The sequence below is a fragment of the Pezoporus wallicus genome, unplaced genomic scaffold (assembly GCF_028554395.1).
Source record: "Pezoporus wallicus isolate ANWC-B61680 ecotype Strahan unplaced genomic scaffold, APGP_CSIRO_Pwel_v1 contig_2384, whole genome shotgun sequence".
NCBI classification, from domain to species: Eukaryota; Metazoa; Chordata; class Aves; order Psittaciformes; family Psittacidae; genus Pezoporus; species Pezoporus wallicus.
In genome coordinates, this window is record NW_026640488.1 from 2,579,076 (window position 1) to 2,591,924 (window position 12,849).

The following is a 12,849-nucleotide window of genomic DNA, read 5'->3' on the forward strand; positions in this document are numbered from 1 at the left end:
TTAGGGGCTGGCTTAGGCAGTGAAGTAAGGTTACATATAAGGCAGCTGCAGTGAGTTGGGAACACTAACGGAGTACGTTTACCAGTGTGCAGCTCAGCGAGTTTCAATCCTGGAATCATGAGCGGGTGCCCCTTCGCAGGGAACAGTTACCTGTGAGTCCCTCATCCCTGTGTTTTGCTTCATAACATCAGTTCAAACAGTAGAATGTTGATGTAAAATATGAAAACTCGGAGAGAAATTAATGACTGTCAACAAATAGACAACTGTAGCTATTGCTAAAGGAAAAGGTTGAAGGTTGTCTGAACACTTGTTATTTGATGAAGTAGATGTAATGCTACCAGCTGTTAGTGTGACAAGAGGTATTTCAGGTGTACTGGTTTTTGCCTGCTTTAGTGGTTTGGTTTCTCAAAACAAAGCATTTGAATTATAGATACATCTGTTAGTAAAGAGGCAGGTATATTGATAGCTCTTTAATTAAATAGTTTACATATTTACTTAATTTTCTTCTTAGATTTAATTTAAACAAACTGTCTTTGGAAGATGAAAAAGATGACAAATCACAAGAAGGAATAAATAAAGCCAGCAAAGGTGGACTTGTCTATGGAGAATACCTACAAGTAAGTTTTTCATGGTTACTGCCCTGGTTGCTCTTAAGACTTGAGCCAGGATGTGTGACTGATGCTTCTCCTACCAGTCAGACACTATGACAGGTCTAAAAGTGCCCTTCATCTGCCTGTCTCTATGTGCAGTCATGGGCACAGGTGCCTTTCTCAGCTGAGATGGGGCTGGTGGACTGGGTATGGCTTCTTAAACTGCAGGGAACCTGGATATTTTTTGTGGGGGTGAAGGGAGTGGTGTAGGGAATTACTTACATTGGTAAGCTTAAACTGTGAAGTAGTGACGACAAAAGTCTTTCTTTGGTCTGACAACCACCACTTGGCAATTTCTCCATGTCAGCAGGCTGTGTGCAACTTTCCCGAATTATTGCATGAAAGCCTAAAACATTTGGCTGGAAAAATATATTGCAGAGATCAAGGGGGTAGGATGATGACTGGGACATACACAAGCAAAAAACCCAACCAACCAAAACCAAAAAAAACCAAAACCCAACCAAACAAACAAACAAAAAAATGACAAGGCTAGAAGTAATTGAGAAAAAAAGTGAAAATAAAATGCTGTAAGTAATAAAAGAATATGGAGTGGGACTTTTTAGTGACATTGTGAACTAAGTGGGATTACTCTGTGCTTGTGAACACAAGATTGATTTGTTAACATATGATATGGAATCTTGCAAAGATTTCTTTTAAAACAAGTATGATTAGACTGTAAACTTGACTCAGTAAAAAAATTGGTAATGCCAGAAATTAAACAGCTAGTAGAGCCTCAAATCAGAGCTCTTGTGCAGATTATTGTATGATAACACAGAATTATAGTATAGGAACTCCTTGTCATGAAACATGACAGCATAGATGGTAAGGTTTGGAAAACAAGCTGGATATTTTGTTTTCTCTTTTTTCATAATTAAAAATATCATTAAAATGATTTTTCAAACTTTATTACTTGATCTACCTGAATGATCCATTTTAGGCAAGATTTTTTTTAAAAAGTAAAAGTGCCACCTGGGACCATTTAGTCTAACTTCTCATACCTCATAGCAGTCTTCCAGTATCTGAAGGGGCCTACAAGGATGCTAGAGAGGGACTCTCCATCAGAGATTGTAGTGATGGGACAAGAGTTAATGGATCCAAACTTAGGGGAAGTTCAGGTTAGATATAAGGAAGAAGTTCTTTACTGTGAGGGTGGTGAGGCGCTGGAATGGGTTGCCCAAGGAAGTTGTGAATGCTCCATCCCTGGCAGCATTCAAGGCCAGGCTGGACAGAGCCCTTTGGACGACATTCTCTATTGTGAGGCATCCCTGCCCGTGGCAGGGGGACTGGAACTAAATGATCTTAAGGTCCTTTCCAACCCTAACTATTCTATGATTCTAAGAGTCCGATACATATTTGATATCCTTAAATATTAGCTCTACACAGTAGAATTACCATTGCTAATAGCAGCATTGAGAGCTTTACAGAAAAGTCTTATCTTTATTTTTAAGCTGAACAAAATATTGAATGCTCAAGAACTTCAGAGTGAGAAGAAAGGAAAACAGATCCATGATGAGCATCTTTTCATTGTAACACATCAAGGTAAGTGGTTGGAAGTATTTCATTGCTGGTGGTTGACCAACATGGAATACAAAGTTTGTTTTCATTTGAGACACAATCAACACAATTGCTCTGTATTTGTATTTGTATATGTCCCTGTATAATTTGTAAGGCTGTAATCAACTCTATGCTTATGAAGCCATAAGTCTAATTTTTAGACTGAGTAAACCACAATTTGAATGATTCTGTTTCTAGAGAAATTAAGGTAGCAAAATTCATTCACCATCTGAGTAATAGACTTCTATGGAGTTTATTGTAGTCAAATTTGTGCATTGGCTCTGAAACTTCAATTCAGTTCTAACCATCTGGAGTCTGTTTAGAAGCCAGCACACTGGTTAGGTGCTCCTTAATACATGTATTTTGCAGGCCCTCATCTAATGCTATTTTCCTGTTATTAACAGAAAACATGTAGATGACATAAAGATTGTAAGCAGCTCTGGAGTTAACTTTTAGTGGATCAGATCTAGATTTTCTGTTTCTTCCTTTTGTAATGAACATCCTGTACATCAGATATCTACAGTGTAAAAGACACTAGAAATTCTGTCAACATTTTCAAGATGATTGTCTCCTGTAATAGTTTAGGTAAAGGACAGCATCCTGTAACAGGTAATGCATTTATGTATCAGTATCTTTTTGTATACCAGCAGTGTAAATGCAGGCTATTCATTTCAAATCAAAATGTAAGATGCTATGAAGAAAAAAAGCAAAATAATGTTGAAGTTAATGCTAATGATGCCTTTCTTTTTGTAGCTTATGAACTTTGGTTTAAGCAGATTCTATGGGAAATGGACTCCGTGAGGGTTATCTTTCAAAATGGCCAGGTAAGTTAAAGGCAAATATTAATTTTGGGAAAATGTAGCCCTCTCTTTCTCTTGCCTCCTGCCTTTCAGACTGATAGATTTGGGTTTACTAAAGCAACGTGCTCTTTTTAAAAACAGCATCACAAACACCCTAATGAAATTTAGCAGAGTGGCTCTTAGATCCTGATAGAACAGGTGTTTGATCAGCAAAACCTTATTTCCTCCTGAAGTCTGCCTTTTGTGCAGATCACTCTTCAGGACCAATTTCATTGGCCAGAATGCTCTTATACTCTCCTACTTGTACTGGATAACAGCAGAAACAACTTGAGAATATTCTGCTGCAGAAAAGGCATGCTCAGAGGCAAAACTGAAAACCAGAGGGCTCCCAGGTATCTTTATGCTGAAAAGTCATTTCTGTCTTTGTTCAGTTTTTTGATGTCTACACACTATATCCTTCCATCCAGTATCTGCTATACAAAAGGGAAACTCTTTTCTGTAGTTGTATATTTTAATTCTATCAGAAAAGCAATACTAAAAATTACAGCATACAATTTTATGAGAATTTCTGAAAATTACAAGTATAACAGGAATATTTTGAACATTTCTAAAAATATTTCCAAAGCTACACACACCACACAATAATGGATAACAAAGGAAAAGTCCTGCCTGACACTGCATCCACATAAAAAGGCTGACAGCATGTAATTTGAGAAATATGTTAAATAACATCAAAAGCATGTGTATACGAAGAAAATTTGAAACTAGATGTGACTGAAAGAAGGAACACTTTTATCATAATGTCCAATGAAAATGTTCTCTGTTGTCCTCCACGTTCATAATTTTGTTGGCTTTTTAGTTGAATGTTGTATTAAATTATAACTGACAAAACCCAGTTCTTAAGCAGAATAATTTTTCATTATTTATTTGTTTTAAAAACAAAACTTTGTTTACAATCAGAATTTGAAATGTCAAAGCTAAGGTTAAGTATGCAGCCAGGCGATTAAGGAAATGCTTATCATCTTTCATTTTTGTAGCTTGATATTTAATGGTTTCGTGCCCAGGGCATAGAGAGAAGTTTAATCCCATTGAAACTAATAGGAATTTTAGCAGACTCCCCTTCAGGCAAAGTGTTCAACCTAGCCAGAAGAGAGCTTCTCTGTTTTCCATTTAATATTTTATATTTCCCACCAGATGCAGTCATCTCTGTTTTCCTCTGCTTGCTAATGCATGTCTCTAATGAATATCTTTTTAGATGTGCTCTCCCGATGTACCTCTCAAATTATTCTGATTCTCAACTGTTAAGTACTTTCCACATCTGCCTTATGATTTGTTCCTTCACGATAATAGAAATGATTGTAGAAGTAATTATAATAGAAAGCATGATTATATTTTATCATGTACCATTAAAACTGAATTCTAGTAATTGGAAATGATCATGATATAAATTATTTCAGTCTGCAGTTTAATTTCTTGTGGTGACTTCTATCTGAGTCAAAAAGGGTAGAAAAGAAAAAAAACCCAAACTATATGTTTGGCATAGTTGTAACATCAATCTGAGAAAAACATTTCAATCTTTGAAAATTATAGTTTTGGGTTTCAGTTAAAACCAGAGCTCTCTATTCAAGATGAGAACCTGCTGCTATGGATTTCACATAGAAAAGACTTAGGAACTATAGTGCTGTACAACAGTGAAAAGACCTGAAATAAATAGGTAGGATATGAAGAAAATACCACTCTGTCTGATTATGATATTTATGTTTTCTACAGGTAAGAGATGAGAGGAACATGCTGAAGGTTATTACTAGAATAAATAGAATTTCAATGATTCTGAAATTACTTGTAGAACAGTTCTCAGTGTTGGAAACTATGACTGCATTGGACTTCTTCGATTTCAGGTAAATACTTAGTATTCCTCCATAGTAATCTGTGAACCGATAATTCCCATCCTTGGAGCTCATGGTAAATTTTTAATGGTCCTTAGCTAAAAAGCAAACAAAACTACAATTTTGCTTTTCTTGGAAATGTAAACCGGGTGTATCACCCAGCACACTACAGCAGGGGCAATCCATGGGCTAATTGTCTGTTTTGATGCATTCTTGTTTCTGCTTTTCAACCACATACTGTCATTTGATAAGCAAACATAAGATCAAATCAATGATCTGTTTCTGCCAGATCTTGTACTTGCAATGCAAAGTACGTTACAATCTAGCACTGTGGGATTTCAGATTACTTTTATTAATTGTTATTTCAGCATGGTCACACAATTTAACTCTGAAAGAATCCTGTTAATGAAACAAAATGCAGTAAATGTTCTTCTGAACATTAGCCTGTTGTGTACATAGCAATTATTCTGTATAACAAGCCTATTTAAAATGCATTCATTGGCACTTTAATGATGTGAAAATTTCTGTAGTAGTCATTTGTGGTGAAGCTACTTATTCTGTCTGGAAAGGAAAATATGTTCACTAATGTTTTCTCCTGCGCATCACACATACAAAGCTGCCAATTTAAAACACAGTACAAACATAAGTGTGTCCATATATCTGTGTATGCATAAACAATATATATATATATAAAACTAGAATATGTTATACATGCATTGTAGTTGCGTTATAAAATAGGTTTTCTCCTAATTGAAATCATATAAAAATGCTCAGATTTACCCTTACTATTCTATAATATCTATTCAATATTCTTCAAATCTGAAGTATGTTTTCTTGTTTTGTTGTGAAACAGAGAACTCCATCATTTTTAAATAATATCCTGTCTTTTTGTATCTTTTTTTTCTTCTGTTCCCCAAGATACTACCTAAGCCCAGCCTCAGGCTTTCAGAGCCTGCAGTTCCGCTTGCTAGAGAACAAAATTGGTGTTCCCCAAAGTCTGAGAGTCCCCTATAACAGAAGGCATTATCGTGATAACTTCAAGGGACAGGATTATGAACTGCTGCTTCAATCAGAGCAAGAACCAACACTGCTGCAACTTGTGGAGGTAGCAATGTCTGTTTTAGACCTTCCTTTTTTTTACTCCCACCTCCCAAGAATGTCCTTCATTGGTGCCAGTGACAAATTCTTCTTTCTTGAGAGAAGCAAGCATGCTGGCAATTTCCCAGTCAGTTTCTTGGATTCTTACCAAATTTTATATGAAAGAGAGTTAGTCGTTAGTAAACCAACTGATTTTTCACAGCATTTCCTCTTGTCTGAAAAGTCTGATTCTTAAACTAGTAAATTGCATTGTGGAAGTATGAGCTAAGAATATAAATGTACTGTTTCATTCACACCATAAACCTTTTTTAGAAAAAAACTTTAAAAGTATCTCCACTATTAGGAATGGCTGAGAGGTTAAAACAAGAAAAGGAAAAATAAAAACTCAGAATGGAAATGAGAAAAGACATTTAACAAATGTTTCATTATCACTTGCCTTGTTTTAATCACTTTGTCTCAGAGCTATCAATGACTCAGTAATTTCTCTCGTCATTTTCACACACAAACTTACATAACTTTATAAAGAATAATGCAATATAAGCCTCAATAAAAGAATCCAATCTTATTAGCCCTAGCCATTTGACTAATGGCACCTAATGCAGAATATATAAGAAATTTCTCTAGCTTTCTTTTCATTTGTCAAGACTTCATGTTCTTGTATCTTTGAGATGAAGAGTGATCTCTAAAGAGAGTTTGACCTTAAAGGTTCCTAATTTTTCCCCTCCAAATTTCATTCCCATTATTAAAAGAAAATCAAAGAAAAAGCTTTGTTAACTGCCAAGTAAATTTCTGTCTTGCATCATCACATATTATGGTGGAAGTTAATGACAAGACTGCTTAATCAATATTCAGCTTGTCTGACATGATAGAAACTGGTTGTTGTCACCTTCCTTCTGAGATTTATTTTTACAATTATCCTATATATGGAGAATAAGGTTGTTATCTTGTATCTACACAGAAGCTGGTTTTAAAGATAGTGAGACAGCTTTTGTCTTCCAATACTAGTCACTTCACCTGGAACCCATCAGTGTGTTTGCATGGCACTATTATGTAGGTATAAATCATCTACGCGGATATGCTAACTGAAGCAATAAGCACCTCAATGGGATATTAAACCTGAACAACTGCAGCAGTATGATTTATGCTGCTGCAACTTGCGATTGTAAGGTAATGTACTTACATTATTAATGTTTGAGCACGTTATTATCATTATTGTTGTTATTACTAAAGGCATGGCTGGAAAGAACTCCAGGACTCGATGCTGAAGGATTTGATTTCTGGGGACAATTTGAAGTGAATGTTTTAAAAGGTCTAGAAGAGGAATTTACCTTGTTGCAGGTATGGAGTATACTCCTGATCTAGCTGTAAGCAAAGGCAGCGGGCAAATTGACATCCTGACATAATTTTGACTTTATGCTCATTTGCTTCACTTAATCAGCAAGAAGTGAAAAAAGTGCATTTTTTTTCCCCCAGGAAATCTGAATAAATTTGTAATTTGACATCTAAGACAGTTTAAAGTATGTGATACATGTATGATTTTGATTGCAAAAGGAAAAGGATAGTATCAACAGAAGGACTGAAATTGATTTTACTGAAACTACAACTTCGCCTTTAGTTAGCGCTTGCATCTACAGTTGAGGGTAAACATGAAGTTTGAGGCCCTGAATTGTGAGTATGGAGTGTCACTATAAACACCCCATTTCTGTTTAACAGTATGTGGCAATTTGTTGCTATGTGATTGTTTGAATTACACTAGCAAATTAGCAAAAGAAAATCCCCAAAATACTGTAAGACCTGTAGTTTTAAGTAGATTTTTAATGGTAAACAAAAAGGCATAACATAAGAATTAGTCAATTTTCTATGAATTTCTGTTATCTAAACCTTTTTATTTACAATTTTCTTACTCATAGCTGTTCAAGGTTGTCTTCTTTTTGCCTTGAAGATTAAGTGTTTTTAAGGCCTCTAGACCCAAATAAAAGTGATAAGCTGCCAGTTTGTTTGAACATTCATTAATGTGAATTGTGCTGATGGATATTTAATGGTACTTTTGTCGTAATTGTGTATCTTAAAGGACAGTGACTCAGCGATTCATCTATCTTGTTTGAAAATACAGCTCTTACTTTTTTTATGTGAACTTAGGGTATTTATGATGAAAATAGCGGTTACATTATGGGTCATTCAAGTGCTTAATTTTCCCTATTGATTTCTAAAATCAGTTTTTGTTTTAAATATCAAAGGCCAAACCAGAATCAGAAGAAAAAGATGATGAATTATCTGAATTCCAAAAACAGAAAGATGTATTACTTTCGTTATTTGATGAAAAACGCCACGAACACCTGCTTAGTAAAGGTAGATTTCATTAATGTGCACTTTCAGGTTTTTTATACATGATCTATATAAACACGTAACAGCATTAAATTTGTAGGATAATCAGTAACATACTAAGGATGCTCGTATTTTGCAGGAGAAAGACGACTGTCTTATAAAGCACTGAAGGGTGCCCTAATGATCTACTTCTACAGGTAAAGGTAGAAGATGTATTGTTAATACTTACTGGTAGGAGGGAAAGTGAAGGTTAAGGAGAGCAGCACAGATTTATTTAGGTTGGAAAAGGCCTTGGAAAGTACGCTTATACAACCCTCCACAAAGCCCAGCTTGAAGGTCAGGTTGGCCTGCTAAGGGCTGAGTCCAGTTGAGTTTTGAGTATCTATTCAAGGATGTAGGTTGGCCTCTTTGGGCATCTGGTTCGTGTCTGTCCAGCTGCTGCTCCTCAGAGTGTAACAGGCAAATGCCTTGTTCAGACCATTCTACAAATTGTCCTAAGAAGAGTTATTTTCCAAGTATGGGGGAAAATGCAGATTCAGGCTTCTATGGCAGAAGCCCTTCTTAGAGCATCTAGTGACATTTCCATACCAATTTAGGAAAAAGATATATGTTATGTCATTATTGTACACTGGTGAAGTGCTACTTTGAAAAATACAGCATATCGTAAGAGGTCCCACTGTCTTCTCTTTCATTTTCCAAGGGAGGAGCCTCGTTTTCAAGTTCCCTTTCAGCTTCTTACTTCCCTTATGGATATCGATGTGCTCATGACCAAATGGAGATGTAAGTTCCACTGTCTGACTGTGACGCTCCTTCTTTTAGATGAAAGTAAACTGCCCTGTTTTACCCTCTCTTAGACAAGTTATGCCCAGAGTTTTAGAACCGAACTGAGTTCATCCTTTAGGAGTGACTAGGTTTTTTTATACTTCATCCAAGAGGAAAGATGAACAGCTTCTTCTGTGATCATTAGATACATAGGTACAGCTGTCACTTCTATGACATGCTATAAGTGAACAATTCTATTTAAATGGCAGGTATAATTTTGTAATGTCTCCCAAAATGTGACCATGTCATTTCATAATAGAATCATATAATGGTTTGGGTTGGAAGAGATGTTAAAGGTCATCTAGTTCCAATCTCCCTACCATGACTGGGGATATTTTTCACTAGACCAGGTTGCTCAAAGCCCTATCCAAACTCATGAAGACCTCATATGCAAACCTTTTTTCTGCTCCTTCTCTATGTAGACATCCAGAAATGAATTAATTCTGTATTAACAGAGCACAATAATGTATAAGAATTAGTGTATTCTTTCTATATTAACAATAATTTATATTAGCTGACTGAAGAGTGGCGGAATTAACTCCTACACTGCTGAATACCTAGTAGTGTTATATCTACGTAAAGATCTCTGTAGAATCTTTACTATTTCAGTGATGCACCTTGAGGTGACCCTTTGTTGTATCTTAACAGTGAACATACAGCCTGATTTTCTTTTATGTTACTTAGATAACCATGTCTGCATGGTTCACAGAATGATTGGCAGCAAGGCTGGCACTGGTGGTTCATCAGGCTACCAGTATTTGCGCTCAACAGTGAGGTAAGAATAATGTGATTCCCCCACCACCTGCAAAAATGCAGTTCGGACGTACTCTAATGCCAGGAGATAGATTTCAGGTAGCTCACTAGAGGATGGAGAGCTATTGTTTTTCGTCTGGGACTCTAGCATTTCCTCCTGGTGGTTGTAACGTTGTTTTTCAGGTTGACATATACAAATTTCAAGAGTTTTGGGGCAAAAAGAACTCCTTTTTTGCACATGCAAAGTGCTATGTATAATTCTCAGTCAAGGGATCTAGGCGTTACTGGAACAGCAGCAATAATTAACCTTGCATTTTTCAGTTTGTGTGCAACTATTGATGCATAACTTCCTTTCTTAGCATGACCTCTAATTGTACAACATAAGGTACTTTAATTTAGGATTGAATATATTCTGAAAGCTGATAATAATTAACACTCCCAAGCTGTGCAGGCAACAATCAGAAGTATGACTCCTTTTGCTGAAGCAGAAAAGGAACTTAGAAGGGTTGTTAGGGGCCTGAGCACAGAACTCGCTGAATGGGTTGACTTTTATTACACAAATTAGAGGATTCAGCTAATTAGACCATTCAGTCCTTTTAGCTGCAACTATGTCCTGATAGTCCTGAACAGCATTATGTCAAAAAAGCACAAACATCTTTAGAACATCTTCTAAGAGCACCTTCTTTGAGGTTTCATTTCAAAGAGAAACCGTTTGTAGCTGGTGACTCCTATGTCAGTCTGTGGGCAACAGTTCCCATCACAACCATTGTAACAGAGAGTGGAATGGAAATCAGATAGTTACATGAAGATTATAGGTTCACTGTCTTTTTCAGCAAGCTTTCTCACTCTTACTTGCTTTCAGGTTAACCTTCTTCCTAGGTATATTCTACTTTGTATCTACTATGAGAGTGGAGGTCTGAAGATTATAGCCTACACACTGCATTTTAAGGAGAAGAATGTGACTAATGCAACCATGTCTCCTTTTAAAGTCTGATCCCATATGCTTTATAAGCAGTTAGGATTGTATTTCTACTCTGGAATACTGAAGAGGAGTGCAGAAATCTCATTAAATAATAGAGATGGAATGATTCCTGACAATTTTGATATTAATGACCTTCCTTGCCAATACCGCAGCATTAATTGTTCCGATTATCTTTTTCAGTGACAGATACAAGGTGTTTGTGGATTTATTCAATCTTTCAACATTTCTAGTGCCAAGACACTGGATACCAAAGATGAACCCAAGCATTCATAAATTCCTTTATACTGCAGAATACTGTGACAGCTCCTATTTTAGCAGTGATGACTCTGACTAGCCTGCCTCTTCAGACTGGTTGCTGTAAAGAACTACAGGACCTTCACCTCCAGTGGTGCTGTCCCTTAAATGTAACAGCTACTCTCATAGAGTGTGAGCTTGTAAATATGTATTTATGTATGACAGCTATGTGAATAGGATGATTGGCTTGTGGAAGAATCTTAATTTTTGTACAAAAAATAACCCATATTGAGTTAACCTATATTAAGACAAAAATGATACCCCAATTCAACTCAATGACCAACTTACTTCTTCATTGGCTTCTTAAAACCTGTAGCTGGATGTTTTTAAAACCTACAGCAAATTATACAGAATTACTATGATCATGTCTTATTTGTACATATTTTCGTATTTGTTTGCCTAATGGCTGTTATTAATTTACTTCTAATAAATTAATGATTAGTCTTACCACCTTCAGAAAAGTATTAGTTTCTGAGCTTTTGTGGAATTTCAAAAGGAATTTCGTGCTAAGAGTTTCAAAAGCTAGATTTAAGAGAAGAATTCCCGAATCCATAGAAACCCAAGCGTCTTGAAGTTTTACATACATCAGGAATCATGTTCCTACCTGTTACAAGTGAATGCAGAAACACTGTTAAGAGTAGCAGATACACTTACTTTGCATTTCAAATAAAGCACTATTAAAGCTCACCTTCTGTTAATGCTTCTTCTAAAGTAAGAGTAAAGTTCATAAAACAGTACAATAGCCATTTAAAGTGGGTTTTATTCAAATATCACTGAAGTAAGGATAAAATTGATACATAATAAAATCAAGGCAAATTGGCAATAGAATATTGATATAGCTGTGTAGTCTTCATGTTGGATGGAGGCTTCTCTTCTTAATCACTTCCCTTGGAAATACACATACACTTTAGCCTAACTTCTGCTGAGTTGCTCTGTGCCTTAGGTACTTACACACTTCACAAACACTAGTGGAATAGTCTGTGTCTGATGCTACTATAACAGCATTACTCTTATCAATGGCAACTGGGAACTTTGGCTACTGTTTCCCAGTTACGGAAGTAAGTGTACTATTTGTTGTTTGCAAACTGTTAAAATATTAACACTTAAGAAGTAGATGAGTAAAATGGCAATACTTACAACAGAAAATGATGAATGCTCATTGCGTTTGTCGTAAGATTATAAATACGCTGATCTAGTAACATGGTACTGTAATTGAATGCAAAAACTACAGAATCGCTTCAGCATTTTTCAGAGTGGTGCTTCATAAAATATACAGATTCCAGGTGAAAGTTTCAGAGCATTTTAGAGTTACATGTTTGGTTGTGAAATCTAGTTATGACCAGCAAAGCTGGCATCCCTTTTCTGATTGCCAGCAATTCCCATCTATGAATTCAATTAATTAATGCAGGGAAATCTAAACCCCACTCTATTTGGAGTATCCTGTAATTACTGACTTTAGAAAGGTGTATTAACAAACCCCACCCTCATAATTTTTTTTACAAGAAGCAAATTTTTTAATTTGTATTTTGCATCTGGCTTCACTGTAACTCCCGATGTAGAGAATAAAAAAGGCACAAAACTGATACAGCTCTTGAAGCACAGAAAGGCTGATTTGCAAACACATACAACCTGCCAGGACATAGGATGTTAAACCACTAGAACTGCCTCTCTTTGTCTAAATACAC

At 36.0% G+C, this 12,849-nt stretch overlaps 1 protein-coding gene and 1 long non-coding RNA gene across 3 annotated transcripts in view; both read left to right on the plus strand.

Moving 5' to 3' along the window:
• The window catches only part of LOC130604569 (uncharacterized), a 185,844-nt gene extending 173,815 nt beyond the window's left edge, over window positions 1-12,029 (plus strand). The window contains exon 2 of the long non-coding RNA XR_008973486.1: window positions 11,413-12,029. This is a non-coding gene — a long non-coding RNA (uncharacterized LOC130604569). The remainder of the gene's footprint in view (window positions 1-11,412) is intronic.
• The window catches only part of TDO2 (tryptophan 2,3-dioxygenase), a 68,270-nt gene extending 56,241 nt beyond the window's left edge, over window positions 1-12,029 (plus strand). The window contains exons 2-13 of one of the 2 annotated variants that reach the window (XM_057419163.1): window positions 107-152; window positions 512-617; window positions 2,099-2,189; window positions 2,958-3,028; window positions 4,775-4,902; window positions 5,809-5,995; window positions 7,219-7,326; window positions 8,226-8,337; window positions 8,453-8,510; window positions 9,014-9,093; window positions 9,820-9,910; window positions 11,051-12,029. In XM_057419163.1, coding sequence (XP_057275146.1) covers window positions 118-152; window positions 512-617; window positions 2,099-2,189; window positions 2,958-3,028; window positions 4,775-4,902; window positions 5,809-5,995; window positions 7,219-7,326; window positions 8,226-8,337; window positions 8,453-8,510; window positions 9,014-9,093; window positions 9,820-9,910; window positions 11,051-11,204 — 1,221 coding nt within the window. In that variant the 5' untranslated portion in view covers window positions 107-117 and the 3' untranslated portion in view covers window positions 11,205-12,029. Of the gene's footprint in view, window positions 1-21; window positions 153-511; window positions 618-2,098; window positions 2,190-2,957; window positions 3,029-4,774; window positions 4,903-5,808; window positions 5,996-7,218; window positions 7,327-8,225; window positions 8,338-8,452; window positions 8,511-9,013; window positions 9,094-9,819; window positions 9,911-11,050 lie in introns of those variants that run through there. The other variant, XM_057419162.1, reaches the window with a different exon arrangement.
• Window positions 12,030-12,849: the final 820 nt, after the last annotated feature.